Raw genomic sequence first — 27,994 nt, 5'->3', positions numbered from 1 at the left:
TCGTGTCCCATAATTTTGTTGCGATAAAAAAAAACTGGCTATTGAAAACAGAAAACTCATAAATAGATATAATCGGAGCAATGTACGGTATGAAATCGAGGAGCAGCATCACCGTGAACACTTCGAAGGCCAGCAAACTCTCAACTAGCATATTTTGGTCGAGATGTTAATTAGAAACGAAATAAAGGTGTTTCGTTTCTGAACATAACGAACAATCGCATATTCCGCATCATTCCACCGCATCCACCGCATTTTCTTCTTCGCTATTGCTACAATGAAAATCGAAGCTGTCTCTGGTCATAGGTCATAGTCCATCGCACGTGTCCAAGTTTCGCCAAGTTAGGTATGTACTATCGGGATCACGGAGATTTTCTTGCAGCTCTGTCACATGGGATAAATTGTCAAACTCTAATGGCCGGGAATTAAATGGGTTTTCGAGTAAAGACCAAAAATTTATTATCTCCGAAATAACACGTGTATCGTGAAACTTTCCAAAGTTCCGTTTACCTGGGAAAAATAAATAAATGTGACGGCACTCCTCTATATGTCTTACTTCGATTGTGCTCAGGATTGATTGATTAATCGATCGATCGATAGATACATAGATAGGTAAGATACATGTCTAAAGTTTACGATACTGGTTTCGCCATTATAAGGAAAACCTCGCGGAGTTTAGTGCTGTGAAATTATTAGAAGAATACACGCGAGCGTGAGACAGCATATATAAAGATACATGCAGTTGTGTCTTCGGCACTATCTACAAGGTAAGCAATTCCAAGATAATGCGTAAGCAACGAGCAAGAAACTTTTATCGAATTGAATAGGTACGCACTATAGCATAATGTATCATCGGATTTCACGATCCATGTTCAATTCACAGATCTCGTCTGATTTATTATGCATTCAAAAGAGCAAATTTATTATAATTGATCGTCCTGTTTTCATGGATATTATTTTCCACGATATTCGTTTTTACTTTTACTGACGAGATCGAGTTACGTTCGAGTATACCGCCATCTATAATCAATTTTCACCGCAACAACTTCGAAATTACGAATAAATGATTCTGATCGCACCGATCAGCGTCGTGGAGTATGTTGCGTATTATGAAATGGGCAAAGCTGTCGAAACGAAATCATTTAGTCGGTGGCTTTTGAATGATTTGTTTATTCATGCGCAGCGAGAATAGACTGAAGTAGCTGTTCAGTAATTGTTTTGCGTATACACACACGAATACGCGCGCGCGACTACATTCGCACGCAGTGAGTACATGTACGCATCGCTCAGAGGTATATGTATAAAGCGAATACATACAGTTTGTTTAAGAACATCGACGCGACCTTATGCACACGCTTATGAGGTGCGCGCGTTGCTGGGTATGCACGCATATGTACAATTCATGAGCTCGTCTAGCTATACATTTGACAACCACGCGTTTTGCTAATTGTAACATATATTTTTATTATATATGTATATATATTACATGCGGCATAGCGTAATATACATTACATATCAAATTTTACAAGAATGGAATTGAACAGAATACGCATTCTTAGCCGTATCTTTTTTTCGTTTCTACTTGCGTGTGTTAAAGAGAAGCAACGATTTTGCCAGATCGTTCTAACATTGTACAATCATAGAATAGTCGATACAGTGAGGATACAGATAGATGAAGAGCCGATTTTTCATTTCGCGTGGTACGTGCGCGCGATTAATCTCGAATGAATTTGAGAAACGTTATGCCGAGAAATTGTAAACGTGGTTGCGGTGCAAGAGAAACGAAATAACTTCACGTTTCGGCAAATATTTCGGAACGATAGCGAAGTCGGAATGGCTTCAATACTGATCTTGGAATGGTTCGTTGTTCCCTCGAATGGGAATGCGTCGCAGCATTAAATAATATTCGATAATGTCGTAGGGATATCATTGGCGTGCAGTCGCCAATGAGTCCTATATGAGAGTAAAAATCAGAGATCATCTATTGGAGCGTAATTGTAATCATACACGGAAACGAGGCATTCCGGTCGGTTTCTTACAGTTCCCTATTCGATAAGCATGTGGAAGAACATTGACGTACATATAAGTTTTCTGACCGCCTTACGATCGTTTTCCTCCGAATCGAGAACGCGAACAAATAAATAAATACTACGTGTCTACTTTATACGGATAACCCAGGTCGCCATCCGACAGCGTTCTAAAGCTTTCCGTCGACGTTTCCTTCTTTCCGGAAAACTTTCGACGGCGACCTCGGAGTTTTCGCAGCTATGCCGTACCAATCGTATTAATAATAATAATAATAATAATAATAATAATAATAATAATAATAATAAGTATGTTATAAACTAACGATATCATAATAATACTAATGATAGTAATAATAACTAGTGACAGTTGTCGTAATAAAAATAATAATAATAATAACAACAATAATGATGACGACGACGACGATGAAAATAATAATAATAATATTAATAATAATCATGATAATAGCATAATAATAATAATAATAATAATAAGATATTGGCGACGATGGTGATGATAATAATAACGACAGGGTCAATGATAATGGTAATAGTGGCAATAGCAATAATGGTAGTAGAAATGTTAGCAATATCAACGAATGAAACAACAGTGGTAACGATCCTTGTTGTAATTAAATTTCTAGAAATGGTAGCGAGAATATTGTCGGAAAGACAATGGTCATGGTACATGGTGCACAGCAGTAATAGCTGCAATAAGGTCGTTAGCATCGGCAGTAGTAGGGGTCGCGATAAATGTTTGTTAACCCTGTTGTTACGACAGTTGGCAATTGGAATGGTAATAGTACCGGTATCATAATCGAAGAAAGCGATGAGTTCGAATAAAGTAACAGCAATTTTGAGGTCAATGTTTCTCAACGGCCGTGCGCGTTTGTTTGACTTGCCGAAATATCGTTCCAATGGTTTTCTCGCTTGTGCCAGCAATAAGCGAAACGTTGCGACTGGAACAATTCTACAACTGAACCACCGACCAACCGAATCATTGCGCGAGTACTACATGCTCCTGCGTCTTTCGTTTTTCTGTTCGTCTGCGTATTATTTCTATGGTATAACCGAGCGAGAATGTCCAACGAATCTATAAAAACTCTATCTATTTGTCTATCTATCTATCCACTTATTCAAAGCATACACTGTATAAGTAACCACGTAATCGATACTTGATTTCTGCTACGAAATAGTATAGATATAAATATATATATACATACATATATGTATATATATATAAGAAAATAAAAAATAATAATTGTCGCAATATCGACAATATGTTCAACATAAATAATTAATAATTATTAGCTGGATAAAGATATGACGCGATACATGAGCGCAAATATTCTGTCGACTAGATTCGTATGGATTAACCGTACGCGTGCGCGCGTGTGCGTACGCGCGCACGCACGATTCGCTCATACCGCTTCGGTTTTTAGGTTGACGTTCACCTGTTCGCAAGAACGAAAACCACGGGAACTGCGGTGAGATTGGTCGAAGTTCCCGAAATTTCCAATAATTTAACAGCTTGACTGTACGTAATACAGAGAAAGAGAGAGAGAGAGAGAGAGAGAGAGAGAGAGAGAGAGAGAGAACTGGAGTTTCTTCCCGCGTAAGATTTTGCCGCCTTACGATTAACACATATCGGATACTGTTGCACAGTTTGATGGACATGTCGTCGGCTCCGTGTTAATGGCGTCGCGTATGATCTCTTCGAGAAATAAAAGAGGAGAGACGGTTCTTGTACAACATGCTGCGAGTTCTCGACATAACGAGCGGTGTGCTCCACTTTTCGGAAGTTAGAGGCAATGCGACGGTAAACGAATACCGTCGGGTTCGGTAGCGGACTGCAGCGTACCGTGGCATGTAAAACAAACGTCGCGATCATTTGTTGCGTGTCGTTGCTTTCGCGCTCCTTCTTCTTCTTCCTCTACTTCTTCTTTTTCCTCTGTTGGTGTCCGATCCGACGACAATTTTTTAGGCGCGAACGATGACGAAAAATACGAGAACGGATACGGATACGAATACGAATACAAACACGAATACAAACACGAATACGAACACGAATACGAAAACGAATTGCTCGCGATAGGTCGTATCGTAATCCTTCGCCTTTATTTCTTGCGTCCTAGGTAACGGGCCATCTCCTGGAATTTTTCCATCTCGTCCTCGAGCAGCAACGCTTGAATACAACTTGGAAAGTATTGTGTACCGAAGCAATTTTGCCTGGAAAAGATAAGGAAGGCGCGCGAAACGCCGTACATTTCATTAAAACAGTGATTCTCCGTACTCGTCCAGCTGCGGCTCGATAGCCGGAGCCAATGTGTCGGCGATACGAATGAATTGCTCGACTCGATTTTACCAACGTATCAATTAGGATTCGTTCGTTTCATTGAATTCGCGCGAGACTCGCGTCGGGCACGTTCGGCGGATTCATTTCGGTCGAAGCGCGTTCAAGCGAACGAAAAGCTGCGAAAACTTTTCATTCGAGCGATAGAAACGAACGGATCCGAGTAATTGTTCGTCGTTCCGCGTCGACGTAATTGGGAACAACCGAGTTCTACATTTCTATATACATTTGGCACATATATCGTAGGGCGTATGCGCTCCGGTATCGGAGCAAAAAAATGAAAAATCGCCGTGGTCTCCGATAAAATCCTGCAAAAATCTTGGCTCGCTGCAAAAACATTTCACAACGGTTTTATACGCGACGAGGAGGTCCCCCGCATCCTTTGGTCCTCTGAAAAATGTTAGGCAAAAATTCAGCGTGGTACGAGTCACGATCAAAATGTCGCCCGAAAAATAGCTGCACCGTGGGCTTTCCAGCGGAAAATCGCAGACCGAGCACAGGTGTAGCGCGCACTACACGCGATATTCCAACAATATTACGAGACTCGGGAATCGATTGCCAGCAATATCTGCACCGATTCTTTTTTTTTCTTTCTTTGCTTTTTATCGCATCCGTGCTATCCTCTCGTTACCTGTCGTCCCCGATTCAACGAAGAATTACCTAAACGCATGCCCGACACATCAGCGAATTTCACGTGTCACCGTTGAACGTTGAATGGCTGGTGTACGGTATATTCTTGAGACGACAAGGCCGGTTAATTATGCGACGTCCAGATACAAGTCGATTCTATGTATACGATAAGTGGATTCGACATGCAGAAACGTGGAAATGCGAGAATACAGAAATATAGAAACGTATCAGCGATTAGGGTACATCGGAGACGAGCAACCAAAGTATAAAACGTACGAAAGTGTTCGATAAAAGGAGAGTCGGGATAGCGGCGAGCGAAGCGCAAGGTAGACAAACGAAATTCAAGTTTTTTGATCCAAGAAAGTAAAAGGAACCGTGAGCAACACGGTTGAAAGGAAAACGCGCTAAAGGAAATCATAAACGTAAAATAAGAAGCTACCTAAACCCCGGGTTCCGCTCCGTGAAGTTGCTTGATCCACGTTTGGATCTTCTCTACTTCGTCCTGCAGCAACAGCACGTCTAAGCATCCTTTGAAGTAGTCTGATGTGAAGCAGTTTTTCCTGAAAAAGATATTAAAATAAGATCGATAAGATCGCGTCGATAGATGATCGAGTATGCCATGGACCTGTCAGATCTGCCCCAGCTGAAGCTAAACGAAGGGAACGCCGTAGCGTTCGGAATTCGCTGGGGGAAGCAATTTTCATCGGTGAGTTGGGACTCGAAATAACACCTTGCGAGCGAACACGTGCATTAGTTGGTATCGCGTGGGCCAGCGTATTGAAGCGACGCGACGCGACGCGACCCCCGTCTGTGTGCACCAGTCGGCTACATCTCGCGATTCGCTGTCTCGAAAGCATCGAGGTCGCTCGTATCGGAGTTCTTTCGGAGCGGCTGGGTTTTCGTTGCGAGTACAAACGATTACCATTGGCGGCAACCGTTTGATTTCGATACGATCCAGCTCGATCGCGGTGTCGAACCGCAAGACCGTCAAAATGCATAGGTACATCGACGAATACGCGGGTGCGCAGGTACGTAAAAATGTAGGGAAAGAAGACGATTCGGGGCAAACGAGGGGACGATTACCTGCAGAGTTGGTGTAGCTGCGGTTCGCGGAACAAATTGTAACAGTCCTCGCAGATACGATCCAGTCGAGCGAATATGCTTTTGTCGTATATACCCTTGCATTGGATGTCGATGAAGGATCGTTTACCCAAAGGATGCCCGTTCAAGATTCCGGCGTCCGTCAAGCCGATGCACGACGTAACGAGGAGCAACGTCATCGACCATGCCAGAACGGAGACGAGTCTCGGGCAAGGTACCGGTAGCGTTATCGTGGACGGCGAGGACGACGCGATCGACGATTCGTTCGACAGCAGTGCTAGGCTGGAGCAGGACGTCTGTTGCACGTTCCAGACATACGGCGGCAATTTCGACGTGGACCACGTCGAGGATGTCGGCAGAACGATGGACGACGTCGGACCGGTAGCGGACGCGATCGGTTTCGTCGGCGTCGGTATTGTCGGTACCGGTACCGGTACCGGTGCTGGCGCAGCCGTCGCCGTCAGCGCTGGTGTTGGCGTCGACGTCGGCGCGGACGTCGCCGTCGACGCTGATGTCGCTGGTGCCAGTAAAACGCTCGAGACGGATGACCGAGACGTTGAGAAACGCGGCAAGGATTGCGACGAAGGAGACGACGATGGCGATCGAAGCCTCTGTTGTCGATGCATAGTCTAGAAAATACAGAAAGGGAAGCTGTTGTACCAAAAACTCGACAAAAACACGATCCAGCCGAACGCTGGAAATGGACCACCATCGTGCGCAATCGGTTCGAAGCTGGACGACAAATTATGCAAAAAATAATCAATTATTTCTTAACGTCGCGAAACGTCGTTAGACACAGCTCGCATCGAATCAGCCGTTCCGGCAAAACAGACTGATTCGCCTTTAAACGGCTGCATCGAACCTGCCTCGACGTGATTCGGCACGCGTCACTGAAACAAGACATTTTGATTCTTTTGGTGCGCGTAATATTTCAGGTCTGATAGGACAGATACGGGAAAGAAATCGTTCCGAGGCCGCGGTTCTATCAGCGGGAAAGAATCTCGAAAACGACAACAACAGGAACAATACGGTGGGGCTGGGAGAGGGGCGATTAAATAATCGACGGAAAATCGAAACAAGACGCATGTAGAGGTTTCGACGGTGCGACGATGACGACGACAACGTTGTCGTCGATCCTGTTCGAACACCCAGGAACGCGAAGGGATTCTGGTTATCCGAAGCAATGCGAAAGGTAAAAGTAAAGATGTAAAGCACTCCTAACCAGTTCCGCTGCAGTCGCTGTGAATGGACCACACGCAAGTAGGCCCCACCTGTAAACGTCCTGAACCGACAACTTCATTAAGCAGAGCTGAATCGCGGTGCGGCGCGGTGCGGCGCGGCGCGGCGCGGCGCGGCAGGATACGGTACAGTACCTACAGCCGGCCACACGGTACAGGAGAGAACGCAATATAGCAATAGCGTAGCAAGACGTGACGTGGCATTGCACAAAACCTCGCAGCACGGTAGAGCACAGCGCGCGTCGCGTCACGGCACGGCACGGCACAGCACAGTTTAACGCGGCGCGGCGCGGCGCGGCGCGGCGTGGCGCGGCACGGCACGGCGAGGCACAGTGCTGCATTCAGGAACACTAGAGATCACAACATAGCACCGCTCGGTATCGCGTAGCGATCCGCTGAGCCAGGGGGCCTTCTTATGCAAGCCGATGCGGGACATTGCGAGATTCTCGAACGCACCACGGCTTTCCGTTCCTTCGTTTTTTCTTCGTCTGATCGGCGGCACCTGCACACGCCGAGGAGAACGTTTCGCCCAGTTCTCTTTTTTCGGAACATAATCACCGCTCCCGGGTGGGATCTTATTTTTAGCCACAACCGATTCTCGGAACTCTCGTACCCGCTCCACTCTACATCGGACCCTCACCTGGTAATTGCCCGGAGCCCGATAATTTTCCTCTAAAGTCGCTTGTCGGTGTTGATCGTTAAAGATTGCCTACGAATTTCCAGACACGGCCACGCTGCTCACCGTTAATCAACCTCTTTCGTTTTTTCGCGTTTCGCCTCTCCCCTCCCCTCCCCTCCCCTCCCCTTTCGCCTATTGCCCGTTCATCGTTGCGACAATATAATCCAACGAAACGCAACCAAATGTTGCGTCGACTCGACCGGCCCGAAAGAAAAACCGTGTACAAGGTTTTTCCCGCGCTGTTTCAGCCGTGTCGTCGTCGGCCTGTTCGAAAGAAACGCGAACGGAAGGGAAGGGAAGGAAATTTTCGCGAGAATTTGCCGCGTTCGTGCGCGGAAAATAATCGGAGAAGAGAACATTGCACGCAAAGGGTAAACAGCGAAAGATGAAGGCTAAAGAGCAGAAAGTGGCGAACGGTGAGGGGCAAGTCGAGAGAGTCGAGAGAGTCGAGAGTCGGGAGCCCGAGAGCCGAGAGTCGAGAATAAAGAGCGAACCGAGTGTTCTTAAACGAAGAAAAAGTCAATGGAGACCGGTTGCTCAACAGGTGAGGTCTTTCCTCGACCAAGCTACGCACAGGTGTGCAATCTGCAAATCCCCTTTCGCAAAAAGCCATACGCTCTTCGGCACCGTTTCACGGTTACGTCGGCCGATTTCGTCCGACGCGTCACAAATCCTCTCTGCCCTTTGCGTCTACCTCTGCGGACATATTAGCAGCACGTAGTAGCAGATAGCACCGCGAGGATTCTACGAACGTCGTCGTCGGTTTCTTCGCGCAGCATACGTTCCAAACGGATTGCAATAAACTCTCTACAATGGTCGCACAGCTTCTAAACAAAAGCGGAGAATTTCAGAAGAGGAGGAGACGCGATTATTCTATTTTTGTCTGACAGGCTTTACTAGAGATTCGTTAAATAAATAATCGAGAAAGAAAAGAAGAAAGAGAGAGAGAGAGAGAGAGAGAGAAGGGGGGGGGGGGGTGGCGAAACGGAGAGGAAGAAAGAAACTGGCAATGAGAAGGAGACGGTAAACAAGTGTAGGAAGGAGTCGCGTTGAACCGAATCGAGGCCGGTCGATCGAGCCGGGGGATAAGGATGAAGGAGCCACGAGGGCGAAACGATCTATATCGTTAGATACATCGTTGGCTCTCCTCACCAGGTGGTCCTCTTCCCGTGCCGGATGACTCAATCGTGAGAAGGAGTTGCTCGACGGGCTTGCAAGAGGCATCGCTAGGACCGCGCGCGCTTCGCGTCTCCACACGCTCGACGACGCTGCACACTACGTTCTATGTATACGGTTCCCCGGGCTTATTCGTGTCCGAACACGCCATACCGCCGCGTGCACGTATACACCACCGCGCGATGCTCGCGTACGCGTACGCGTGCGAGTGCACGCGCGCGGCCCTCTGCAAACATCTCAAGCTCCTTGGTTCTTTTGCGAGGGAAGGTTCTGATATTCTTGCAACTGCAAATACAGCGTGTTACAGAGGCGCGCGCGCGAAACGATTTCGCAAAGCGACCGACCGACCGATCTCTCTCGTCGAATAGAGTTTTCTTTCCGAAGAAAAAGGACGGGGGAACGGCATCCCGAGACCGACGAGATTTACCCGAGAACGAGAATGAGAGTGAGAATGGAAATGCGGCCGGATCGAACGGGGAAAAGAAAACCGGCCCAACAGACGTAAATGTTTGCGAGGATCGGCTCTCGGGCGCGGTGAAAGTGCAAAAGCAAACGATAACGATAACGCGAGATCGTTGCGACCGGACGCGGTAACGATTATTTTGCGGAGGAATCGTCGTCGTTTTCGATCGTCGCCGGTGTCCGCCGATCGAACCCCCCGAGTCTCTCTCTCTCTCTCTCTCTCTCGTAGAACAAAAAAGAAGGATGATCGTTATTGGAAAGGGAACTGTCAAACGATGAAAAGGGTAGGCATAGTCGAGCAAGGTTCGAGAACGTTCTGGTGGGCTCACTGGTACATAACTAGAGGTACTTTGAAAGTAACGCGAAAGTGCTGGTTATCCGATCATGATCGAAGATCAAAGTGGTGGGATAAGAACAGGTGGGAAAGAGATGAGAGAAAATGAGATAGGGAAGATCTCGTCGCCGGGACGGAGAGCGAGAGAGCGAGAGAGCGAGAGCGCGAGAGAGAGAGAGAGAGAGAGTGCGAAAGAAGGAGCGCGAGGAGGAGAACGGCGAGGGGCGAGACGCGAAGAAGCCGAACAACTCGAGGAGAAGGAGAGATAGGCGGGTTGAACGGACGGCGGAGGATCGAGGCGTCCGGCGTCCTCGATCGCGGGATCTTGGAGCAAAACTAACGATCTCCCGCTCGCTTGTAAGATCAACACGATGATAATTTAATACACGAGATCACCACCCAGGTGTGCTCTGACGTGTACAGATGCTGCGTGTAACCTCGACGAGAAGGGAACGGCTGAGTCGACAGAAGCGGGAGTCTGTATGCGATTCCAAACGCGAACTCGAGCTCTTTTCCTTCTCATTCTCCTTCTCCTCTTCCTCCTCCTCCTCCTTCGTCTTCTCTTCCTCCTTCGCCGCCGCCGCCGCCACCACCATCGCCACCATCACAACCACCAGCACCATCGACACTACCACCAACATCGCCAGCACCATTCGACGGTAACAGCAACAGCATCACCACCATCACCACCGCGCACAGTCTCTCCTCCACCTTATTTCTCCATATACCCCACGCCCCACTTACGTCCGTCCAGCCATCCATCTTCCCACCCGCTATCTTCCTTCTCCTTTACACCAAGAAAAAAAGGCGGCACTTTCGAATGTCGTCGATCCAACCGCGATCTTTTTTCGTAGGATAGAACCGGCGAATAATGTTTTACCGTGTTCCCGTGAGTTTTCGTGTTTCGGATTCGGTCGGCCGGACGAATCCAAATTTCCAGCCTATCGGAGAATTCGTCGATCCCGTGGACACGAGAAACGCGCGCGAACGAATACGAACGCGAGAATCGGAACAAGGATAAAGACGAGAGGGTACTTGTACGCTGTTCTCTGGCGTCATTCGCCGTTCGTGGAAGCAAGCCGATTCGGCGAACAAACCGGCGACATGAACGAAAAAAAAAAGAAAACGCTGAAACGCGTTGAACGCGATTTGTCGGTGCTCGAATAGAAACTACATAAATAGAAGATCCAATGACGTCAATCGTTCGCGTTAATTACATAAGAACAGTCCCATTAACCTACGCCGCGAGCGAACGACAATTTAACATTAATCGATTCCAGCAAACGCGCTAGGGCTGCTCGAACCGATGCCGCTGAATTCCATCTTTTTAATAGGACGAATCGTTTTTAGCATCGACTTCCGTCGAGCAGAGATCGTTCGACCGAGAGACTTTGCTGAAAATTCAAACGCGTTCGACGATTGTCGCACCGCGATTGCTGTTGCGGTTAAAAATACGGAACCGAACCCAGGCATAGACCGGTGCAATCGGTCGAGAGAATAAGTTCAACGACGACCGACCCTGAGCTGTTTACAACAATAGAATTTTATAAACGGACGGACAAACGAAAGGACACGGCTCGTTCGCGGGAACCGCGATGCCAGTGGTGACGACGACAACGACGACGCCGACGACGACGACGACGATGACGAGTCGATACGATACGATCCTATTTTCGACGATAGTTTTCTTGAAACGCGACCATTTCCTCCGCACCGATGCCCCGACGTCTCTTCCACGGCAATATTTTTTCTTTTCTTCGATTAGAACCGTTAGGTTTTTACGTCAGCCTGAATTTATCGAGCGCAGGCGTTCCGAGATTCGTCGTGAACATTAAAAAACAATCGATGTAACCGATTTCTGGGAAATTCGTGAAACGAACAAGGTTTCTCCCAACGAGTTTGTATACAAGGCGAGCTGAACGAGACGCAAGACACGTCGATATGAAACTTTGTATGTAATGCACGTAGTCGACGCACGGGTATTTGCAAAGGAATGCTCAACAGGTGTGTCGTTTCGATTGAGCTTTATACGCGCGAACACGCCTTTCTTTTCGTCGTCCTCCTTTCTTTCTTCGTACGTCCGTCCGTTCGTTTCTCGAATCGTTTCTTGGCTCGTTCGTTCGTTCTCGTTCTCGTTCTCGCAGTTTCCGTTTCCCGCCCTTTCGATGGCGTGGCTTTCGACACAACGCGCTCCTTCCATTTTCCGGATCGATTGCAACAACGATGCGAACGTTGCACGTGAGACGATCGGGAGGCCGTGAAATCTATGTATATTTCGAACCGCCGAAGCGTTCGTTCGGCTTTTGTTACCTTTTCGGTTCTGCGATCGAAGCTCGAGCTGTGACAGGCAGTCGCGAGACTCGAAACTGCTCGGATCGTGGCCGATCTAGCGGGTATATCGCTTGCAGCAGCAGCAGCAATTGCGGTGACGTCAACGTGAACGCGAACGCGAACGCGAACGTGAACGCAAACGCGAACGCGAACGTAAACGAGAGAACCACGTTGGATGCGAGAGATACGGCGATACGGTGATAGAACGGCGTTTAAATCGAGCGAAAAGATGGCAGGCAGAGTCGCCGGATCGGAATCGCTGCTGACAACAACGTATAAGAATACGCGCGAGCGTCGACACAGAGACTGCTGTTTCTGCAGACCTTGCCGTGGTGGTGGCATGTCTCTCTTCTCTTCTCGGTATGCCTGGAATGGTTCTCCAACTTGGAGGTTAAGAGGAAGCTGCGAGGGGAGAATCACACGATTTATTTACGCGATCCGGCTGGTCAGGCTGCCAGACTCGAGAGAAGTGCAACACCGTGCACGCTATCTCGCATATGTAGGACAAAGCCTGCTCTGTGGTCTGTGATGCCCACTTCTAACGCGGTTCTGGGCATCGTTTCGATCTTGCTCTATAGAGTAGCGACAATCTCGGACGCACCATCTTGCTCGCAGTGATCGCGGTACTCGCTTGCATGGTAATCGCAATAATTACGATCGAAATAACCGTTGTAACGGCTACGTCGAACCTGGTGCCGGAAACTCAAAGTACCGAGCCGAACACGACGCCGCCTCGCCTCGAATCCCGCCGTAACAGCTACGGCTACGGCAACGGCAACGGCAACGGCAACGACGAGCATAACAGCCGAAACAAATGCAGAAACAGGAATAAGAGTAACCGAAGTAGTTACTACTGCCAACAGCGTCGCGATTGGACATTAGCGACGACCACTGTTGGTGGGGCAAAAGCAGCGTTGCGGCAGACAGCTTGGCGTCCTATGGTTCGCATTACGACAAGCTGCTGCTGCTGCCGCTGCCGCTGCCGCTGCCGTCGCCGCCGCCGCCGCTCCTGCTCTTGCCGCAGTTGCCTTTCTCCGCTCTACTACCTTTCCTTTATTTCCCATCGACTCGCGATCTATCCGACAATCTGTCTTTCTCCTTTTTATTGCAACACTCTTTTCCGCTTTTAACCAGCACTTTTCGGCGTCGCTCGAAAACCTGTGCCCATCGACGAAAACGATCTTTGCCTACTCTTTGCCCGTCTCTAAACGAAAATTCGGAGGAATCGGCGATCGCCATAAACAATATTCTGTCCGTATAGAGTATACATTGTATAAATTTATCTTGATCTATTAATATATATATTTATCGTACTGTGTATTAAATATTGCAGATAGCACGGATCGGTCCGAGGAGACAGCGTCGCGATCCGAAGCGATCGGTAACCCGGACCATTCCGAAGAATTCGCAGCGGTAAACGTTCTCGCCGTCGTCTCTCGATAGTTTCGAGAAGTCGAACACCAATTCGACAACGTAGCAGAGACCTAGAAGAAACTCGTTCGCGCGGCGTTTCGTCGAATAGCCACCGAATCAAGGTAGATTTACGTTCGATTCGCGGCAACGAAAGGGCCTTTCTTTGCCAGCGATGTTCGCTTGTCCCGAATCGCGAGAGCCGCGCACGTTTCTCGAGAAATCTTTGCTGTTCGAGATAACCTAAAAGCTTCCGAGTGGAGCTGACGGGGGTGGGGATTAAAACTCGACAACTAATTGCGAGATAAGGAAAGCGGGTGTGCGGCAGGTAAACGTGCACGTACCAAAGTACGCACGCGCGCGCACGCTCGCTGAGCGAGTTTCTCGAGAGGCGTGTCGCTGCGAGCTACAGGTGGCAGCTGCTAGTTCCTCCTACTCATTCTCCGCGTCTTCTTCCGTTGGCGTTTCTTGTCTTTACGAATCGCTTCTTTCGCTTTCTTTCCATTCTTTTCATTTTCTCACATGTCCTCTCTTCCTCGTTTCACTCCCCAACCGATCCATCTCCGTTCCGCGTTCGGCCCTCGGCTCGTCGCACCGCCTACACGCGGATGACCTACGGTTTTCATCCATGGTTGGCAAATCAAAAAACGATGGGAACGCGTCGGTGGTACCGAGAGGATCGCGAGTTGCTATAAAAAGCCCGATTCGATAATTCGATCCCCAAAGAAACCGACTCGCAAATATTCCCTTTTTTTTCTCTCTCTCTCCTCCTCTTCTCGATTCCCGTTCACCTCTTTGTAGGATGGAGTTTCGGGCATGAGTCAACTCGTGTTTGGTCCTCGGTCGTGGTCGTGGTCGTGGCGATCCCGAGTAAAAGATTCTCTGAATGAACTCTAAAGATAGAGATCCCCTGTATCCCTTTATTCTCTTTTCTCTCCTCTTTCTCTCTCTCTCTCTCTCTCTCCTCCCTTTCACCTCTCTCGCTCTTGTCCTTCTCGTTTATTTCTCGTACAACCGTCCCTTCCTCCGTCTCTCTTTTCCCGTTCCTTCTGTCTCTCGCTGGCTTTCGTTAACCTTCTGGACAGCCGATGGTCGAAATCAGCGTTACCATGTTCGATTTTGCCCCGACTCGAGACCGCCCGAACGAACAAAGTACAGACGTCGCTGGACGATCGTCAACGATTCCCGTGTATTTCTCGACGATGCCTCTCCACGGTGGCCGTCGGATTTGACGCGACGAGTTTCGCGAGACGCGAACGTCGAGGATGAAACGTTTTTCGAAAATTCGACGAACAAGCTCGAGCAAGAGTAACGAGGCTCCGCGATTGATGCGAATCGATCGATTCGAGTCAGAGTCGCTCGGTACTTCCGGAAATTCGACGAACGATTCGCGCAGAACGATCTCGCAAAGGATCTCGCGACGAAGCGGGGCGGCAAGAAATGTTGCTCGAACGAAGTACGTTGCGAAACACCTTGCAAACGATACGTATGTACGATGGAATAACAAACTTACATTTAGAGCTCCTCTTGCCTCGTGTCTTTTCACGTTTTTCACTCTGCTGCTTTTATCGAACCGTTCCCAGCGGCTTCGCTTTCTTTTCCCTTCGCTTTCCCTGTATCGGTGCTCCTCTCTCACCTTTCGTTTTACGCTCGAAATAGGTGCGCGGCGCGTTTCACATGTCTTTCCTCCTGCCACGATCACGAACCACAAACGTTCTTTTCACGGAAATTTCCTCGACGGCGCGGCACCAGTTTTACGCTCGTTTCTCCGAATTTCTTCCTCCGTTTCTCCTTATCCCCTTTTCTCCTTTCCTCTCTATAGTTGCTCTCGTTTGGTTCCTGGCTGGCTGGGCACCCTACCACGCGCCCTGCCGCGGGTCCGTCCACCCTCCCACCCGCCCTGCCTTTCTTCTCTTCTACCCCTTTCCTTTCCCTCCCGCTCTCTCCCTCTCTCTCTCTCTTTCTCCCCCGAATCCTCCCGATAACCTCTCCTCGATTACCTCTCGATTCCACTCGATTCCACTAGATGATTCCACCACTGGTTGCCGATTCGTCGCGTTTCTTTGGTTTTACCGCCGCGCGCGAAAAGACGCAAGAGTCGACGAAATGTCCGATCGTGGACTCGGGTCAGAAATCGGCGTCGCCCGTCGACTGGTGGTTCCTCGCTATTCGCTCTAAGCTCGTAGCAACGTTCGACGGTCGAGAAGATGTCGCAAACGATCGTTCACAATTTCGGGCGCGACACGTCTTAGATTGACACGTTCTCTAGTCGATTGAAAGCGGCGAACATGTTTCGGTAGCTCCTCGTTCTCGGCGAACGCGCACCGATTCGCATCTGTCCCGTTTCGCAGGAGTAGCTCAAACGTCGCGGAAGGAAACACGCGAGACAAGTACCACCGCGGAACTGTGGTATCGCGATCTCGAGAAAGGCGCGCGCGCGGCAGAATGCCCGCCCGCCTCCTCGACCACCCACCCCCTTACAGTTCCAAGACCGTCGGCGTCGGGACCGTCGAGATTGTTGCGTCGAGCCCACTCGCGTCGCGTCCCGTCGCAACGCGTCTCGGCTCGTTTCGCGTCCCCGTCTCTATTTCCGACCCTGTTCCTGTCCCTGTCCCTGTCCCTGCCCTGCCCTGCTCCCTCCACCCTCGCGATCGAACACGATTGAACGCGAATCGGATGAGATGTGACCGATCGCGACTTTTAAAGCGTCGCCAAAGATTTCAGCCATCTCTTCGTCCAATCCCCGCAACCTTTTCTCACGGGAACTTGGTCTATGCGTCCTCCGTGTTCGTTGTTCAATTTGTTCGCAACCAGAACCATTCTCCATCGGCTCCGACGTAGAAAACGCGCGAGCAAGCGGCAGCCAGTGAATCCGTACCAAGACAAACATCTTATCTTCCATCAAACTTTCATAATCTCTTCTTACATAGCCCGGCCGCTCTCTCTTTCACAGGCTCTATTCACCCTTCCCCACTTTTTCCAAGAACGCGGTTTCTAGTCGCTCTTCGTGCTACACATATAGTTGCAAATAGATGCGGCAGGCTCTCGCAAGCCTTTGGATTCGCCTTAACTGTATCGCGTAGTCCGTATTCGCACGTAATATGGCCGAGTCACTGACCAATGAGAATCCCGCGTTCCGGTAAACTCCCCCGACGTTATCCGCCACCTTCGTCGTTGCCACCTCCACCTTTTGCTTCCACTTTCGTTCCCTCGATATCCGTCTCGGATATTCAACACCACCGCCTCCTCTCGTTCGAACACGATTTATTAGCTCGCCCCGGTATTCCTCCCCCAATCGCTGTCTTTCTTCTTATTTATACTCCTACTCCTATTTCCGCTGTCCTCGTTCTTATCTCTACCGTTGCGCGATTCGTTCGGGCAATCATCGACGCGTTTAGAAAACGCGATCATCGCGAGATTCGGGATTTACGCGCAGCAGGACGTGAATCGGCCATCGAGACAAAGCCCGAGCAATTAACGGAGCTCTCTGGATTTTCCCAAATACTCGTAAGTTCTCGTAGCCGAGACCAGTTCATGGAACACCGAGCCGTTCTAATTGTAGCAAGTGCCTTGCGGCAATACGCGTAAACTCGCATTACAGTTGCATCAACCGGCGGCGCAGCTGCGTTGATTGCGACATTGAACCTCTTACTCGAACTTGGTCCAAAGTTATCTTTCCTTTTACACTCTTCTCTTTTCTTTTCTTTTCTTTTCTTTCCTTTTCTTCTCCTTTCATTTCATTTCCCTCCTGTTGGTTTTCTTACGAGTCACGAAGAACGCGTGTTTTATGGTTGACCGTCAACGGAATAAACGAAAACGAGAAAAGAAAATCGAGAAGATCTTTTTATAACGACCCGCAAAACCGTCGAATAAACCTAATCGTTGCATCAATGTTTTCCGAACGGATATTTCGTTTCTTCTCGTTTTTTTGCCCATTCACCATTATAATTCCCTACGCCCAACACGAAGCGGGGATTGGTCGAAAGCAATTATATCCGAGCATGTAATACACGGTCGGAATCAAATTAACGCTAAACCTACCATCGTCGGTCAAATGACCGATTCCGTACGTTTCGTTTCATAATTGTTCAAGCGATAAAGCCGTTTCGATTCAAAATTGTTGAATATATTTCTTTACTCAGGCATACGCTATTATAAAGATACTTACTTACGAGGCAATTTTTGTTAGTCGCTTTTGAGACTTCGATAGGTTTAGCGATAATACGATCTTGTCCAAGCTGTTTGCAGTACGAGTCGAACAATCTCGAACAAACTCTTCTTACATTCTACGTTGGAAACGAAGAAACGTCGCCCGATCGCGAATGTATCCTTCGAAACGTTTTTGAGAGAAAACGTTTCGTCGATTTCTGAAATTCCAGTGATCCAGAATATTAAAGGAACGCCGTTTGATCGGAGCTGGTCGGACAGAAACGGACAGAAATGGCTAGGATCGGCTAGGATCGGTTAGATTCGGATCGCATCGGATGTCGTCCTGATGCTTGGAGCGTCGGATTGGTCGCGTTTTTGTACGTTTCTGGCATGTTTCCGATACGGTTTGTTGGTTGGGTCAGTTTCGCGGGAGCATTCACTGTCGAAACTCACGTAGCGAATCGCAAAGTTGACACGACTTCTCGTAACACGACGACGGTCGTTGTCCCCCATGGTAGATCGTAAGCGCCGACGGCAGCTTCATCTCCCTCGACGAACACCGTGTCGGAACCGAATCAGTCCCACCGATTTCGATGGTGCTCCTCGAGCCTCAAGATAACATTATCTCCGTGTAGTTCGTCAAGATATCGAGAGCAGGAACGGCACTTGTCCGGCGCGAAACAATTCACGATACTGCACTCGAACACGCCGAGAGACACGGCTCGGTTTCTACGCGCAACGCAACACGATTCTGTTGCCAACTTCGTCTAGCTCCAGCTCCAGTGGTCGCCTATTCGAGCCTTACGAATTACTCTCTTTGATCGGTTATTCCGTTCCACCTATCGCTTTCGCGGCGGCTTTTATCGCACCTATCGCCTCTGTCGTTCACCGACGTTAGATTCTTTTGCCGAATTTTGCCAGCATCTCGATTGCATAACAGCAAACTCTGTGATACGTTCGTTGGCTGTCAACAGCGAACAGAGTTGATAGGTTTAATGTCTGTATCCGTGCCAGCCACTGCATACGCTCCAACCAATTTTCTCACGCGCTCGAACCGAACATCGGTCGGTCGAGTATTCTCTCCTGGCAGCAGAATCGTCGTCGAATCTGTTCGACTCGAAGCCGCGGAAATTTCACCGATCTACGCGCGCCTCTATATTTTAGTCTTCTCTTTTCTCTCTTCCTTCCTGCTCTTCTACAACGATTATCTTCTCGACGCTTTTTCTTTGATCGTCTCTCTTCGACCTCGTCTCTCCTCTCGCTCTTCTTTTTCACGCGCTCGAAGAATATCTAGGAAAACCGTTGTCGGTCAGCCTAATTCTCGCGTACGTTCACCGTCTACCCGGGATTCGCGCGTTCGTCAAACTTTCTTCCGCATCATCTTATATGTCGCACAAACAAGCACAGGCTTGCACACGCGTCTGCATCTCGACGGTACACACTTTTTTATTACTATATCGGCCGTTCCCGATCCGATCCGATCCGATTAGCTCCGGCCGAACACTAACGGCCGTCTCCGGTGCTGATCGTGTTACGACATTGTCCGTTGTTTTCGTAGAGCATCGTCGGAGAAAGCCGAAAGCGACACAACGTTCGAGGCAAGGAGACGAAGGAAGAAAAATGGAGGGAAGAAAAGGACGGACAGAGATACAAAGGCCGCACACACTCGACCGCGACGAGAGCAAGACGCCCGACCGAGACAAAAATAACGGATCGTCAGTGGTAACACGCGACAGCTCCAGATTCAATTAGTTTCGACTTAGACGGAAATAGCAAAGCATCGACAACGGAGTAGACAATCGCGGTGAATACTGACTCGGACTGGTCAGTGTAGGGCTGTAAAGCACGCACACGGCTCGCCATCCTTTTCTGTTACGACCGAGCCCCTCCGTAGGTACGACTGCCACTTAACGCGAATGGACGGTTAAAAGACCCTCCTGTACGAGTCAAGCGGCCACTCGAAACGACTACGATCAGCCTAGGTTCCTCTTGCGCGCAACCGTTCATTGCTACACCCTCCCCTCTACCCGATACCTACTTCTCTCCCACCCTCCCTCGTCGCCCTTTCCGATATACCTCCGCACGCGCATTTTCTCGTGCATTAAATCATATGCGCGTCGAGCAACAACGAGCAAAACCATTTCTTACCATATTCCTCGGCTCGACCAATGCCCCGCGATCCGATCCGAATCGAACTTCCATTCCGGCGAACGATTCCATCGACCCGCGCCGAGTATCTGACTTTGCAAAATAATCGGATCGACCGTATATAGATTCCAATGCTGAGCTCGCAGAGATAAGTCGCGACTTCCGTAAAAGTCGAATCGAAGATAGCCGACCGATCGCGAGCGCCGGCGATGCTGGATTGTGCCAAAGGGGAGACGGCGAAGAAGGAAGAGGAAGCGAGCCACCGCGCGAAGGAGATTTAATAAGAGAAAAGAGAAAATGTCCTTTTCAGACGAACGTATCACGGTGGAATACTATAAATAACTTGACAACTTCTCTGAAAGCGGAAAGTAGCTCGCCTTCGAGTTCCGTAGTAAATTCCCAGAATAGCTTTCTGGATCGGTGTTCGGTCGGTCGGTCGGTCGGTTGGTCGGTTGGTCGGTTGGTCGGTTGGTCGGTTGGTCGGTCGGTCGGTCGGTCGGTAGATCTATCGTTTCTTTCATCCGTGACTGCCTCGTAAAAAATATCAACGTCGGTGCGTTACTTTCGATTCTTTCGATCTCGGCCGTGTCTTTCAACGAGCCGAGGAAACAGAAATATTGCACTTTTTGCATAATACTGGACGAAAAAAGATTTGATCGCGATTCGCCAGCGGTTGGCCAATTCCGTATTACGGTATCTTCGGTTCGCATCCGCTGCGTGCGGTTTTCCGTTTCCCCGAAAGATATTCCTTCTCTTATTTGCGTAAGCTTTTCGGCTCCCATCCGCTATGCACGCGCGTGCACGCGTATTCGTTGGGCTCTCGATAGAATTACGCACGGCCCTCGTGATTGGTCATTGTTAACGGTGGCGACCTTCGTCATTGGGTCAAGATCGAAAATATGCTCCGTATCGGCGTGCTTTGCGGAAAACGGAAGGTAAAAGCGAACCGCTAATATTTTTACGGGGACGCATTCCAACGACCGGCGACGCTTGACAAAATAAAATTCATCGTCGCGCCTGTCCTTCCTCGTCGCGAGGAGGAGAAGCAGAAAACGGACGCGGACAGACACCTGTGGTTTGTACGCGCGGCACGCGGCCGCGTAAAATCGTGGATTTGCTCGCCGTAGTCGGTAACTTTCCGATTCGTTGACGCGGCTACTTCGAAATAGAACGCGGTCGCATACTCCCGAGAACGATGGAATTAAGTTTGGTCGAGGAACCAACTGTAGAACCGAATTCGAGGCGCGTCGCGTACGTATCGATGCTTGCAGTCGGTTCGAAAATTTGAACACGCACCACGTGCAAGCAGCCGTACCGATACGGTGGATCGACGGCAATAGGCAAGCGAACGTCTCCCTCTCCGTTGCGAGAGCATGCTTCTTCTAGGCCGCGAACCTACGAAAGCCGCAACGATACGGAAAATGTCAAGCGGGGAAAACCTCGCGACAAGATGCGACGAGATCGGACGAGATCGGACGAGACGTTTCATGAAAAACGGCGGGGAGGGATTCGGCAAAAGCGAAACGACCAAAACTGAATGAATCTACGCGGCGGTTTCCCCGCTCCGCTCGATTCGGTAGGCATCTCCGCGCTTGATTCTCTAGTCACGCACGCGACACGCGACACGCGACACTCGACCCTCGAGCGCACGACACTCGACACTCGACACACTCGACACTCGACACTGAACACCGAGGACGAATCCGGACCTCAAAGACAATGATGGGCGACGACGGTTCTACCGGGCGACGGCGAAAACCGTTTCGAGGCGACAAAACTTGGAAGGATAATCGAAACCGGAGAACCTAGCGAAAATCCTCGAGGGCGATACTGGTGTCTTGGGAAGCGTACCTTGATAGTCTCTCCCTTGAATAGCAGCAACGGTACCACGAACAGAATCCTTCTGATCCGGGCGTCGCGGCGTTCCGCGTCTAATATACACCTCACGGCGGGTGTTCGGTGCGTGCGTCCTTCTCTTTCAGGGAGAACCCCTTTCTGCGCCACCCCTTCGAGGTGCCCAGAGAATCGCCGTATTATTGCTGCCCCCCGGTCTCTCTGCTTCGAGCCGCCTTCGCCTTTCTCGCACGGTGCCATCAGCTTCCCACCTAATTGCGAACACACAGAAATAGAGTCTGCAATCTTCTTCTTTGCGGATAACGACTGGCTGACGTACCGTTCATCGTCGACCTTTTCTCCTTTTCTCCCCTTTCCCTTTCCCCGTAGCTGTACTTGTACCCGTACCTGTACCTGTACCTCCTCCCTTATCCCTCTCTCTCTCTCTCTCTCTTTTCCTCTCATCCTCCTTATTGCCCACCCTTTTTTCCCCTTTTCGTCTCTTCTCTTTAATCTTGGTTTCTGTCCTTTTTTTCCTCATTTCTATGTTTTGCTCCTCTTTACCCTTTCGTTTCCGCCTTCGCTCCGATTCCTCTTCGTTCCGCTCCTCCTCCCATTTGTAGATCCTTTCAGTCGTTCGTCGAAATACAGACGATCACGCGAGGTATAATATCGCGATCAACGCATTCAAAACTGACCAGGGGAAGAGGCGATGGAAATGTGGGCGTCAAATAAAAAAGAAAAGACGGCTGATCAGCGACAATTTTCAGACACACGTGCGACACGGGAGGATTGCCTCGAGTGCACGTGTCGCGCGTCGCGTTTCGTTATTTCGTGATCTCTTTGAAATTGGGAAGAGTCGACGGTCGTGTTCCTCCACGTTTCTAGTCGCGCGCCTTGCAACGCTGCGTGTATTTGCTGACGACAGACGACAGGCGACAGCCGATACAAATGTCACGCCGTCGCGTGTCGGCGACGAACAGGTACATACATCCGAACTCGTTTTAATTATTACGTTTTCAATGCTGGACCGATCTCGATCGCCTGAAATTTAGTCGAATTTCAATATTCCCGATCCGACGTCGATCATTTGTCTGATTTTATTAATTGTTCCACAGGAAATCCAACGGTTGAAAACTTCTGCCGCAATGGACGTAACTGGTAGCGTTTTCATATCGGACCCAGCTACGACGACCGATGGGATCATTTCCTCGCACGGCTATTCCGGTATTTCGATTGCGAGGCATTGGGTGCTCGCTCACGGTTCCGTCCTGTCGAAGAATGCGCAACGGTCTCGGCAATTCCTCAACTTTGTCGGCGCATTGAGCCCTGGAGAGCTAACGTTGCTCGAACCGTATGGACAACTCTTTGGCGGCGTGACGTTTCTGGTACGTCGCGGTTCCGATTCGTCGATAGAAGACCGGGTAGGAAAACCGTTGGCTATTTGGAAGTGCACACTTTTGAACGACACTGTCGGCAGTCTGTCGAGAAATTGGAATTTTCACACCAGCGAATTGTTCGACCGTGTTTTCTTACCGGTCTTATTATTGATCGCATGCAGCTCGGCGACACCCTTAAAAACAACGGGTGACCAACTCTTCGAATCTAACAGCGAGCTCGCCGAACACGGGCATCGAGGAGGAACAGACTTGGAGGACGAAGGAGAAGTCCGAAATGTTTTATTCCGACTGGCCAAAGAATTAGCGTTCGCCGCAACGACAAAGGGATCGATGGTTGAAATCTTCTCGACGCCTTTCGGTAATCCATTCTTTTCGAATACAATGGCCCGTGGAATCATTGGTAATTTACTAGGGAAGAAAGAGTGCCTGATGCTAATAGATGCGGCTGTTTTTCCGGGATGCCAAGGCGCTCCTGTGTACTTGACGGATAATCGGTAAGCAAATCCCGACTCTGTTGGCTCCGATTCACGTTTCACTTGTACCCGGACTTCCGATCTGTCTCCTCTCTATAGTACCATTAATGCTGTTGTTCGTTAATCTTTTCCTTATTTTTTTCACGGTATTCTGCCATATTTCGACCAAGTGCTCGTAAAACCGTCTGCGGCATGGTGATCGCATCGTCGTGTTGGTGTCGTGGGGAACGGATAGATTACACGTTCGCGATAAATTTGCTACCATCGCTGAACGAGCTCCTACAAACACGTGTCGGACGAAACAAATCTCTCCGCTCGACCTGTCCAGTTCCTTTCGTTCAAGAAACCAATCGTAGCGACAAAATCGGTACGTAAACGATTCTCCAGCATTTCCCGTTCTTCATTCACGGATCACGCGTGATCGGGTGACACGTAACGATACGGTTACCATTACAATTATGGTTACGGTTACGGTTACGGCTACGGCTACGGTTATAGTTACGGTTACAGTTACGGTTACGATACACGCACGATACGGTAGCCAATATTTTATTCCTTCGAAAAACTACATTGTTTCCCTTCTGTTTGTTTAGGTATCCTCGAACGAAGCATCGCAATTGTAAGATGCGGGCCGAATTGGGGTACTGGCATTTTACTGGACGATCAAACCGGAACGTTCATCACATGCGCGCATGTTGTCTCAAGAGTATGCATTTATTCCATATCGGTAGTTTCGTGGAAAACCCATCGATATGTTTTTCCTCGTTCCTCGTTTCGCATTCGTTTGATCGGTGCATCGATCCTTACCCCTAAAACGTGGAAGCTAGCAACATTCTTTTCTGCATGTCCAGGCACCAGAGATGACGATCGAACTCGCATCGCATATCGCATGGCCTCATAATAAATCCGAATGGACAGCTAAAGCGAAGTTGATCTATAAAACACCGGATAATAAACCCTACGATATCGCTGTATTAAAGATGGACCTCAAGTGCAAGGAGACTTCGATGAAAGCGATCAAACTATCGGACAGACCAGTCATGAACGGTAAGAGGGTGGGGCTAAAGAGGCGAAGAGGGGAGGCTGAGTGAGTGAGTAAGCAAGAGAGAGAGAGAGAGAGAGAGAGACGCGGCAACGATTTCATTCTCGTTCTCGAGCGCTCGCGTTTGTTTCTCTCGTTTCTTTCGTTCATTCGTAATGATGAGGCATGTTAACTTTAACACGCTCGACGGGCACGAACGAGGCAAAATTCATATTTTCGTCACACGATGGAAAAAAACGAGTCGCTCGGCCTATCGTGGTAATCGTTCGAATTAACAGTTACCCGTTCGGTTCTATAGAAAGACAGGACCTCTAATCCTCTTTTGTAACGCACCTACACTGCTGGAGGTTATTCCGGTTGGTTAACGGTAATGACAATAAGAATTAAGAGTACAAGGAGATCGACGCGTGTGAGGCGACTTCGAGGCGCCGAACGTTGCAAGGGACAGCACTGACCTTCTTTCGTAGACAGTAGGAAAAATAACCGAGTCTAAATTGGGCCAATTGATCGCCGGGGTGGAATCGACGTTTCGTCGGTGTTGAATATCGCGAACGGACGACACGACCTCCGTTATCCCCCGTAACCATCTGTACTCCCACCCTTTCAGGCTCCTTTTCACTCGCGTTTCATCGCTCGTCTTTTCGACTCTTTTCAATCGAGCTCCTAATCAGCCCCTATTGTCCGCAACTATAAATTAGGAAGGAAAATACTAACTGAATCAAGAGGATTCTATTGCACGTTCTGAGCAAGTAAATACGTGCTGCCGCGAATCGAATGTCCGGAACCATGAAACCGATCTCCTCTCTAGGGTGATCTACGGTCATCTACCGTCTATGACTACCCCAACGAATTACACTTCTTCTCTCTTCTTTTATTCGAGTCCTACTAATATCGTACTCACACATCTTTCAACTGTATATTTATACGTGCCTACCCTATAGTAATCAAAGGAAATTCATTTTCACAGGGGAGCCAATACTGTCCATAGGATTTCCATTTTGTTCGTCGGCTAAGGCCACTGTCAGCAATGGAATTATCTCGAAATCGTCACAGTACATGCTGCAAACAAATTGTTATGCCCAAAGCGGAATTAGCGGAGGACCAATTGTTCGATCGTCCAGCCTTGAAATGGTGGGCATGATTGTTTGTAATACCGTTTCGTCGAATCAAGAGACTGTCTACCCGCGACTATCCATGGCCATACCAACTAATATTTTCAGAGGACCATTGGACAATTATTTACGTACTATAGGTATAAACTCGATTTCCCTAAAATGTCTCCACTTGATCGTTCTTATTGTATGAACTGATTTTGCCTTTTGTCGATTTTAGATCCAAAAACACTGGAATGTCTAACGCAACGCGACGAAATAATCGAGAAAACGTGGAATTTTCGATCTCCGTTTCTTCACTCGAATATGTAATTCATCGTCGTCAAAGTAATTTCTAGACATTCTAGAAGAGTAAACCGTAACTTTAACAAACAGTTAAACTGATCGCCCAAATTTGTTACTATATCCGCGGTTTTATGGTCCTGTTGTCTTTCAAATGTAAAGCAGTACAGGTGTCGAGGATTCTTTTCTAAAAGTACAATATTCTTTATTTTGTAATCTATTGTGTAAAAAGAAATAACAGGATTGTATCACAGAATGAAACGGGAAACAAACATTGTAATTCGTTATCCGAACAACGATTTCAAAAAGTCGGTTCTGTCTGTCGTCGTATCATTTTCTTTTCTACTCCTAATTTCAGCGTCCGTATCCCTTTGCTTTATCGTGGGCGGCACAAACGTACTGCTTTCACCTCTTTGCTGCTTCTTTTGTAACTTCTTGCTCCTATCGACATTCTGAGAGAAGAAATTGGCTTCTCGTTTGGCTTGTGCTACCTCTGTTCGTAGTCTCTGTTTTCGCACTGCCCGCTCATAAGCCAAACGTTCGCTCAGGTGAATCCATTTAAATCTGACGAACAAAAAGTACTACAAGTTTGCCAAACCATTTCCAAAATTTACTCGATTGCAATTTTACGATGCAATGTTCGATTACCTTGGCAGATACTTTAAATTCCAAATGACGTCATAAAATTTACTCCTTTTCCTGGTTGAAATCTGCTTATTATTTAATAACGACACAACGTGTTTAGCAACCTTCTTACGTTCAAATTCGATCCAACCTTCGGTATATGATCTTGCAGAAACTTTCTTGCGCTTTTTGATCTTACCATCCCGTTCGAAGCCTATAATTAAAAAAATATAGTAAGAAACTATGATAAACCAACGTAGAGTGAAGGTTAGGTTAGGTTAGATTCCATACAAATCGAAATGTGTCCTGAAACATTTCGTTTGATTAAAATTACTAACCGTTTTCTGCCAACTGTAAGTATACTCTTCCAACCTGACCATACGCAGAAAAAATTTCTCGAATTTTTGTAATGTTCATGTACTTTGGTATGCTAGATATGTATATGATTCCTCTTTTTCGAACTTTCGGTTTCGTTACATTTTCAGTTTCTGTATCATCTACACTTTCAGAATCTTCCATTTCTGCTCAATTTTTATCAGCTATTTTTGTTTTTCATTCAAAACATCTATACGTCTGAACTTTAAAATTGTACTTATATCGTCATATCTATCACATGCTTACGCTCCCTCAGGAAACACTGCACGCACGGTGTGTATACAGTCAGGTGTACTCACATACACTACGTATGCGTTGCATATATACCTATATACGTACACTATCTAAGTACAATGTGTATATAATATGTAAGTATAAATTATGAAAGTCGCGAAGCACTATACATATGTGTAGTCGCTATGTATATATTGACATATTAACTGCCTCGTCGCGCGTCTCTCCTATTGTAATTAATTAACTCTTTATCGAACAATATATGTATGTATACACTTGTTAGTATACATTCGACAAAAACTATCGATAAAAGCACCGAAATTATCAGACTCGCTTAACACACTGATAAATGTTAATATAAATATTACCATACGAAGAATTAGACGGTATTAGTGTATGCACAATAAAGTATTACAATTTCAATAATTTCTAATGATTTTTATCGCCGGTTACAAGTTATAATAATACAACAAATAAAACATACAAAATACATGTATAGTACAGTACTACTTGAAGTTTTGCAAGATTCTAACCGCGGTGAACTCCGTTAGCGAGAGTAGTAGAAGTCGCTTTGTTTTGATTGGTTA

At 48.0% G+C, this 27,994-nt stretch overlaps 3 protein-coding genes across 17 annotated transcripts; 1 reads left to right on the top strand and 2 right to left on the bottom strand.

The window, feature by feature from the left end:
* Position 1: 1 nt before the first annotated feature.
* Positions 2-26,489, top strand: LOC144470653 (peroxisomal leader peptide-processing protease-like). 7 transcript variants are annotated; one of them, XM_078182041.1, is made up of 10 exons: positions 2-764; positions 13,659-13,860; positions 19,443-19,606; positions 22,984-23,623; positions 23,678-23,759; positions 23,909-24,105; positions 24,332-24,444; positions 24,590-24,785; positions 25,748-26,032; positions 26,113-26,489. In XM_078182041.1, the coding sequence occupies exons 3-10, from the start codon at positions 19,505-19,507 to the stop codon at positions 26,202-26,204; spliced, it is 1,707 nt and encodes a 568-aa protein (XP_078038167.1). In that variant the 5' UTR covers positions 2-764; positions 13,659-13,860; positions 19,443-19,504; the 3' UTR covers positions 26,205-26,489. The 7 variants fall into 7 exon arrangements, with proteins under 7 accessions (XP_078038167.1, XP_078038166.1, XP_078038165.1 ...); XM_078182040.1 differs by having other exon boundaries at positions 2-343; positions 22,984-23,759; XM_078182039.1 differs by having other exon boundaries at positions 22,984-23,759.
* Positions 1,071-21,904, bottom strand: Itp (ion transport peptide). Of its 8 annotated transcripts, XM_078182051.1 has the most exons (5): positions 7,479-8,111; positions 7,328-7,387; positions 6,088-6,734; positions 5,444-5,564; positions 1,071-4,250 (listed from the first exon to the last, which is right to left on the bottom strand). In XM_078182051.1, the coding sequence occupies exons 3-4, from the start codon at positions 6,729-6,731 to the stop codon at positions 5,444-5,446; spliced, it is 765 nt and encodes a 254-aa protein (XP_078038177.1). In that variant the 5' UTR covers positions 6,732-6,734; positions 7,328-7,387; positions 7,479-8,111; the 3' UTR covers positions 1,071-4,250. The 8 variants fall into 8 exon arrangements, with proteins under 8 accessions (XP_078038177.1, XP_078038179.1, XP_078038174.1 ...); XM_078182053.1 differs by lacking the exons at positions 7,328-7,387; positions 7,479-8,111 and adding an exon at positions 21,884-21,904; XM_078182048.1 differs by lacking the exons at positions 7,328-7,387; positions 7,479-8,111 and adding an exon at positions 18,338-19,464.
* Positions 26,361-27,911, bottom strand: LOC144470656 (activator of basal transcription 1). 2 transcript variants are annotated; one of them, XM_078182056.1, is made up of 4 exons: positions 27,776-27,907; positions 27,137-27,500; positions 26,823-27,012; positions 26,361-26,738 (listed from the first exon to the last, which is right to left on the bottom strand). In XM_078182056.1, exons 2-4 carry the CDS (start codon positions 27,315-27,317, stop codon positions 26,459-26,461), a joined length of 651 nt encoding a protein of 216 aa, XP_078038182.1. In that variant the 5' UTR covers positions 27,318-27,500; positions 27,776-27,907; the 3' UTR covers positions 26,361-26,458. The 2 variants fall into 2 exon arrangements, with proteins under 2 accessions (XP_078038182.1, XP_078038181.1); XM_078182055.1 differs by having other exon boundaries at positions 27,137-27,911.
* Positions 27,912-27,994: the final 83 nt, after the last annotated feature.

This window comes from Augochlora pura, chromosome 6 (genome assembly GCF_028453695.1).
Source record: "Augochlora pura isolate Apur16 chromosome 6, APUR_v2.2.1, whole genome shotgun sequence".
NCBI lineage: Eukaryota > Metazoa > Arthropoda > Insecta > Hymenoptera > Halictidae > Augochlora > Augochlora pura.
The sequence above is the reverse complement of the archived record's forward strand: the minus strand, read 5'-3'. Positions and strand labels throughout refer to the sequence as shown.

Bases quoted from the DNA above. Each gene is read 5' to 3' on its own strand.
- Itp (XM_078182046.1), bottom strand. From the start codon at position 7,684: ATGCAGCACTGTGCCTCGCCGTGCCGTGCCGCGCCACGCCGCGCCGCG. The intron at 6,735-7,327 runs GTTAGGAGTGCT...TGTATTTTCTAG, and splicing joins CAGCGACTGCAGCGGAACTG to ACTATGCATCGACAACAGAG. The intron at 5,565-6,087 runs GTAATCGTCCCC...TATCTTTTTCAG, and splicing joins CAGCTACACCAACTCTGCAG to GAAAAACTGCTTCACATCAG.
- LOC144470653 (XM_078182040.1), top strand. From the start codon at position 19,505: ATGGAGGGAAGAAAAGGACGGACAGAGATACAAAGGCCGCACACACTC. The intron at 23,760-23,908 runs GTAAGCAAATCC...ATTTCGACCAAG, and splicing joins GTGTACTTGACGGATAATCG to TGCTCGTAAAACCGTCTGCG. The intron at 24,106-24,331 runs GTACGTAAACGA...CTGTTTGTTTAG, and splicing joins CAATCGTAGCGACAAAATCG to GTATCCTCGAACGAAGCATC.
- LOC144470656 (XM_078182055.1), bottom strand. From the start codon at position 27,317: ATGGAAGATTCTGAAAGTGTAGATGATACAGAAACTGAAAATGTAACG. The intron at 27,013-27,136 runs GTTAGTAATTTT...TTTTAATTATAG, and splicing joins CTTACAGTTGGCAGAAAACG to GCTTCGAACGGGATGGTAAG. The intron at 26,739-26,822 runs GTAATCGAACAT...TTTGTTCGTCAG, and splicing joins AATTTAAAGTATCTGCCAAG to ATTTAAATGGATTCACCTGA.